Below are 7,247 nucleotides of genomic sequence, written 5' to 3'. Positions count from 1 at the left end.
AATGAAACTCTTAGTTTCAGGACCAAAAGTCAGATACTTTTCTGCTGATCGCTTACACAGCACCTTCTTCTTTCTTGTTTCTGCTCCTTCATCAAGAAACTTTCTCTTGCCTTTTCCTGCAACCTTAACCGAAGAGGTCTCCTGGTCTGGTACAACATCCGTATGATCCACGCTCTTATCAGCTTCTGACCCTCTATCATGGCAGTCGGGAGCCTCCATTTTAGTTTCTTCAGGGTCTAAAACTTGCCAGTCTGTGCTGCTCCAATCATACTTGTTCCTGATCCTCTCCAAAAGAAGGTCAACTCGTTGATCTTCCATCTCACCCTTCCTTATATAGTCAACATCTAGAAACACATTACCATTACCAGTCACTGATATGACCGAGAACAAGTTATCCTGCAAACAGTTAAAACATTAAAATCCAAACAAAATATATACAACAACCATATAAAAGAAAAAAACAGAGAGAATGTTCCCTTCTTAATTAAGGAGTCCTCGAGCTCAATGATGTCTTCATAAGAAACTTTTGCAACTCCTTTCCAATTGCCACACCTTGGACCTTTGAAGCTGTCTGAGACTCTTCTGCCTAATATTTCTCTAAAATCAGGAATTGCCTCCATAATCTAAATCTGGAGAGCATAGGAGAAACCCTCGAAAATGTAGCTCTCCTTCTTACCCAACTTCTTCCTAGCCTTCTCAATCGAACTCAGCAGGAAATCATACGAGTGAAGACCCCAATGGAACTTCCGAACCTTGTCAAAATCCATCACCAACTTGATGTACATATGAGGGATGGACACCTTCTCATCTCTCCCCATCACCACACCCACTATTACACACAAGTAGATCAACCTCATCCTATCAAGCCGCATCCAAGTGTGAACTTCTTGCAGATGAACCTTTCTGATCGACTGCAAGGTGATCTTACCACCTGTGTGCAGTAGGTTACTCCAAAAAACCCCATCGTTTTTCCATTTCACGACGTCAGTGTTAGTTTCCCGTGTAATCTTGAGGCCTGTCACAGCATGGTACTCCTGAAGCGAAAACCGGAGAGGCGTCCTCGCAAAAACAAACCACTTCTCATGCAGCTTTGAGGTAATCAGCTGCCTACATATGAAGCTATCCACTAGTTTCCCAGAGAACTTGAGATTATTTTCGGCAATAGCCATGATATGTGTGAAAACAGGATCTCTCTTGACATCATCGTACTCTGCACACATAGCTTTCTTAAGATCTCTGATAAGTTCCATGCGGCAACTGTTGTTGATCTTCTTAACCCGAGGTTCTGAACCCTCTGCATACAATCGTTTGGGTAGCTCAAGCTCCATATCTACAAAAGATAATAAAAGACATGGTTGTTAACACCAAAAGACATAACAACAATATCAACAAACGTCCGAAACAAGCGTAAGAGTGAAACTGAGCCAAACACAAGATAATAATGAAAAGCAAAACACCATTGTCTAATCAAATTTAGAAACACATTTGATCGATTAATCAAATAAGACAAGTCAATCTCCATCTCGCAATCAAATCAGCAAACTAAGACGAAATCAATTCAAAAACACGTACACACATCAAACAATAACCGAATCGAGGAACATGAAATAAAGAAAGATCGGATGTAATACCTTAGCTTAACGCGATTTCAGAGAAAGAGAGAAGCAGAGAGAACCGTCACGAAGCGACGCGGCGGCAAGAGGAGGAGATACACGGATAGAGGCGGAGAGAATCGACGAGGCGGAGAGAATCGACGAGGCGGCGAGAGGAGAAGCGACGCGGAGAGAGGCGGAGAGAAGCGGAGAGGTCGCGAGAAGCGGAAAGGCGGAGAGAGGTGGAGAGAAGCGACGAGGCGGCGAGAGGAGGAGAGACGCGGAGAGAGGCGGAGAGAAGAGGAGAGGTCGCGAGAAGCGGAGAGGCGGAGAGAGGTGGAGAGAAGCGACGAGGCGGCGAGAGGAGGAGAGACGCGGAGAGAGGCGGAGAGAAGAGGAGAGGTGGCGAGAAGCGGAGAGAGGTGGAGAGAAGCGGAGAGGCGGAGAGACGGAGAGGATGATAGAGAAGCTTCGGTGGTTTCCGTCGTTGATTTCACCGGAGGGAACACAACGAAGCAGACACAATCGCCATGTTCTTCGCCGTTGAAGAGAGAGGCGGAGAGACCAAGAAGTTTTTAGGGTTAGGGAAATCAAATGTTTCTACACTATTTGTTCTGATTTTTTTTTTTCCCGGCAACTTTATTAAACCAACATTATCATATTTTTTTTAAATACAATTAATTATGTTTAATAAATTAAGGGAATTAATTAGAGGTTACTTTTGGTATTATAGAAAACATTATACTATAGGGACAACTTGAAATTGGATTTATACTATAGGGACAACTATGCTGTTTTCTTGTTCTCTTTTAGCAATTTTCCCATTTTTTTTTAAGAAACCCAAATTATGAAACTACCATTGTACCACAAAATTAAGTGATTCTTAACTAAGATCTTTAGCTAAAATTTTACAGTTAAATAGTCATTAAAGTGTACTTAAAACACTTTATGGGTTTCTAGGGATAATCATGCTCTAAAAATGCTCCTTAACCTTTTCTAAGTAGTTCTTCCCATCCATTGAACCATGCATGTTGTTGTAGAGAGCCATGTTTCTTTGAACGTAGAGAATACATCCTACGAATAGTTTTATCAATAGTTCGAGAAGCTACACGATATGTGCTATTGTGCTTCCTACTGTTTCGTTTGCGCTATACATTGTGGATTATTGCTTGAAAATTCATGCGAAGAAAACACAGGTCAAATTACAGTACGTCAAGGATAGAGAGCCTCGTGATTGTGTTATTACAGTCGGGATTTTTCTGGCCACGAAAGATCCCGTAAGCTCTTTCCAAATGGTATATATTAAATGTTTGTTATGTAACTGAATAATACTCTCGTTATTCATCAATGTACATACATCAAAAGTATTTATACATACGGTTTAGTAAATGGAAGCAAAACCGATGGTAAGACCCGAGCCGGACCTGAGGGGAGGAATGTGAAATATTTGAAAGTGGGGGCCCCCAATTTTTTTTAAAAAAACATTATATATATTTATGTAAAACTCTATAAATGTTAAATATATAATAAATATTAGTTTTTTTTTGCCACCAAATGTCTGTTCTATTACTCAAGCTAGAGGTGTTATAATAAATAAAAGTGAAAAAACAGTTTATAAGAATAGTAATAAGATATCAAGCATATTTTCGGTTCTATAATTTTTATATGAATAAATTTTATAATAAAAACTACTAATATAAGGAAAACCAAGTTTTGATTTTTTTCTAAAAAGAATGAAAACTAAGTTTTGATAAAAATAAAATAAAATAAAATATTTTATACTTAAATAAAATATTTTATACTTAAATAAAATTGAATACATGTTTAGTTTCAGATAGGGCCCCTAAATTTTCAGGACCGGCTCTGGGTAAGGCAAAAAGAAACCTAACCAATTCTTAATCTAAGTTAACTGGGACTCTAATACAACCCCCCCCCCCTTCAAACCAGTTTCTACGAAGGAGAAAACAAGTTTGAAATAGAGAGACGTTGAAGTATCGAGTGAAAGGGACCCGGGTGTAGAGACTTTGTCAAGATGTCAGCATGCTGGTTGTTGGTTGTGACGTGAAAGAGCCGCATGAAGCCATTCTTGACCTGATCTCGAATCGTATGACAATCTATCTCGACGTTTTTCATTCGCTCATGAAACACGGGGTTTGGTGGCGATGTGAATGGCGGATTTGTTATAACAGAAGAGCTTTGCCGACGTACATACAGTCACCTTCAAGTCCTTGAGTAACTGATGTAACCATAAGAGCTCACTCGTAGCTAAGGCCATGATGCGATACTCCTCTTCAGTACTGCTACGACTAACAGTCTGTTGTTTCTTCGACTTCCAATTCACCAAGGACTTGCCAAGGTACACGCAAAAACCAGTAATAGAACGTCGAGAATCTGGACAGGTCATCCAATCTGCGTCTGCAAAGGTGTTCAAGCATATCTCTGAATCCACATTGTAGAATAAGCCATGTCCCGGATTAGACTTCAAGTAACACAGGATGTGATGTGCTGCTTGAAGATGAGTATCAGTGGGACAGGAGAGGAACTGGCTGAGATAGTTCACAGCAAATGTGATATTAGGTCTTGTGATTGTGACGTACAAGAGCCGACCAATCAATTCCCGATATGGTTTCGCACAAGATAAAAGAGTATCAGTTTCCTTACTGAGATGAACCGTTGGATCCATCGGAACAGAGACTGGTTTGCAAGCTAGCATGCATGTAGAGGATAATATATCCAAAGCATACTTCCTCTGACAGATGGAAATACCACTAGCATTGCGAGCTATCTCCAAACCCAAAAAGAACGGCAGAGTGCCCATGTCTTTGATCTCAAAAGCCTTATGCAAAGCATTCTTCAAATCATTCAAAGCTTCATCATTGTTAGAGGCAATTAAGATGTCATCAACGTACACCAACAGAGCAGTGAAAGATGTCGGTCTTTTGCGGATGAACATAGTTTTGTCAACAGGAGACTGAGTAAATCATGCGGCTAGAACAACAGCTGAAAAGCATTGGTACCATTGGCGAGAAGTCTGCTTCAACCCATAAAGAGACTTCAAGAGCCTGCAGACTGTATTGGGGGAAGAGCAGCACCATTGGAAGGAGTATATCCCAAAGGCAAACACATATATTTATCTTCATCGAGATCCCCATGCAAAAAAACATTTGTGACATCCATCTGCGTAAGCTTTCAACCAAAAAAAGAAGCCAAACTCAAGAGCAACTTAACACTTGCAAGCTTTGTCATGGGAGAGAAAATATCAATGTAGTATATTCCCTCTTGATGCGTATAGCCTTTAGCAACTAACCGGGCTTTGTAGCGCAAGATAGTACCATCGAGTTGTATTTGATGGTGAAGACCCACTTACACCCAATAACGTGCTTCCCCGGAGGTAAAGATACAATGAGCCATGTCTCTTTGTACTCAGGATCTGTAATCTCGACACCCATAGCATCCTTCCAAACTTTAAGCTTCACAGCTTCTCTAAAATTATGCGGTTCAGTCTCAATTGTGCAAGATAAAATGAAGGATTCATAGGAAGGGTGAAGTTTAGAATAGGTGAGTACAGAGGATAAAAGAAAAGAAACATTGTTATCAAAAGTGGAGGAGATATTTTGTGTAAGAGGTGATGGATGTAAAAGAAGATTACAATGGTATTCAGAAAGCCAACCTGGTGCTTTAGCAGTCTGTTTAGGCCGAGTAATGGGCACTAAAGTCTATCCCACATCCGAAGCCACAGTCTCTTGAGATGATGGAGCACTAGTAGACTGATCAGTTTGCGGGGACAGTGATGGATGCAAAGCGGGCGCATGTATAGATGATGAATGCACAAGATCATTTGAATCTAATGCAACAGGAATTGGCATAGGCAACACAGAAGAACTAAACAAATCATGCTTAGGTTCTGATGAAGGAACATTCATAAAGGGAAAAGTATTTTCATGAAATATAACATTCCGAGAAACACTAACAACATTAGATTCCAAATCTAAGACTTTGTATCCTTTATAACATGTGGCATAACCAAGAAACACATTGGGAGTTGCTCTAGGAGTGAATTTGTTTCTATCTTTAACATGTGTAGAAACATAGCATAAGCATCCGAAAGAACGTAAAAAAAAAGTGAAATCAGGTTGTTTTTTAAAGAGAACTTCATATGGAGACAATTTGTTCAGTAAAAGAGATGGAGTGTGATTGATCAAAAAGACAGCAGTAAGAACACACCCAGCCCAATAGATGAGTGGAACATTAGATTGGAAAAGCAATGCACGAGCTACGTTTAACAAGTGTTGGTGTTTTCTCTCAACCACTGAATTTTGTTGAGGTGTATAAGCGCAAGAAAACTGATGAATAATGCCCTTAGAATTAAGTAAACCTGTAAAGGCAAGCTCAGGTGCATGGTCACTTCGTATTTTCTTAAAAGTAGTTTGATATTGTGTACTAGCATGATCAAGAAAAGTCGAGAAAACATGCTTCACATCACTTTTATTTCTTAACATGTATATCCAACTGACTCGAGTACAATCATCAACTATTGTAAGAAAATATTTAAACCCTTCAACAGACTCAACAGAAAAAGGACCCCAAATGTCAATATGAATGAGACCAAATGGATTTGCAGACAATGTGTTGTGAGAAACAAATGGTAAACTATGTTTCTTAGCTAAAGGACAGGCACTACAATGTTGTGAAGAAGCCTTTGATGGAACGGTAATACCAGAAATATGATGTAACTTGGCAAAGGATGGATGTCCTAGGCGTTGATGCCATAGATATCCATCATCCAAGGATCCACAGAAAGAAGCAACAGTACGAAGAGAAGGCTCCGAAACGTAAAGACCATGTATAAGTGTTCCTTTACCAATCGTCAAGTCCTGAATATGGTCCTGAATGAGGCAACAATCATAGTAAACATGAGTAGACAAATCACGATTGTAACAAAGAACTAACACTCATTAAGTTGAATTTAAAAGATGGAACATGTAAAACGGAAGAGAGAGCATGAAAGAGCTCTGATACCATATTAAGATGTTTGTTATGTAACTGAATAATACTCTCGTTATTCATTAATGTACATACATCAAGAGTATTTATACATACGGTTTAGTAAATGGAAACTAAACCGGTGGTAAGGCAAAAGGAAACCTAACCAATTCTTAATCTAAGTTAACCGGTACTCTAATAGTATATGAGTACGACCAGGCAAAAACATATGATCACATGTTTCATTCAATTATCCGCATAAAGGACAAGCCTGATTTTCACCACACACTCGTGTACGATCCTTCGTTGAGAGGCTGTACGGAAATCCAACCATACTATAAATGAAAACTTAGGAATTGCCTGCGAAAACCAAACCAAATAACTGAATTTCATTTCTTGGCTTCACTGCGGAAGTTGTTACCAATTTTTTGAAGACGAATGCCCAGCTGTGTAGTCACTGTCACCATGTCACCATAATACACGATCACTTCCAGAATCTTCGACAGGTGGTAGAACACAGTAGATGTGGACTATCCTTGTCCGATAGCCCCGAAATCATCTTAACTTCCATTGTCTAGAAAAGTAGCCAAAGCCAGACCTATGAGGGTTAAAGTGAAATATTTCATTGGGGCATGTATTTCCAAAGGCCTCCATTTGAAAAATTATATATGT

General features: G+C 39.6%; 2 protein-coding genes across 2 annotated transcripts; one reads left to right on the top strand and one right to left on the bottom strand.

Annotated features, from left to right (window-relative positions):
* Positions 1-1,351: 1,351 nt before the first annotated feature.
* On the top strand, positions 1,352-2,139 carry LOC111212521 (octapeptide-repeat protein T2-like). The gene is made up of 2 exons (XM_022714078.2): positions 1,352-1,407; positions 1,653-2,139. The coding sequence occupies exons 1-2, from the start codon at positions 1,352-1,354 to the stop codon at positions 2,137-2,139; spliced, it is 543 nt and encodes a 180-aa protein (XP_022569799.2).
* A 1,590-nt stretch (positions 2,140-3,729) lies between these two features.
* On the bottom strand, positions 3,730-5,041 carry LOC106355823 (uncharacterized mitochondrial protein AtMg00810-like). The gene is made up of 2 exons (XM_013795703.1): positions 4,925-5,041; positions 3,730-4,563 (listed from the first exon to the last, which is right to left on the bottom strand). Exons 1-2 carry the CDS (start codon positions 5,039-5,041, stop codon positions 3,730-3,732), a joined length of 951 nt encoding a protein of 316 aa, XP_013651157.1.
* Positions 5,042-7,247: the final 2,206 nt, after the last annotated feature.

Source organism: Brassica napus, chromosome C8, assembly GCF_020379485.1.
Source record: "Brassica napus cultivar Da-Ae chromosome C8, Da-Ae, whole genome shotgun sequence".
Lineage (NCBI taxonomy): Eukaryota > Viridiplantae > Streptophyta > Magnoliopsida > Brassicales > Brassicaceae > Brassica > Brassica napus.
The sequence above is the reverse complement of the archived record's forward strand: the minus strand, read 5'-3'. Positions and strand labels throughout refer to the sequence as shown.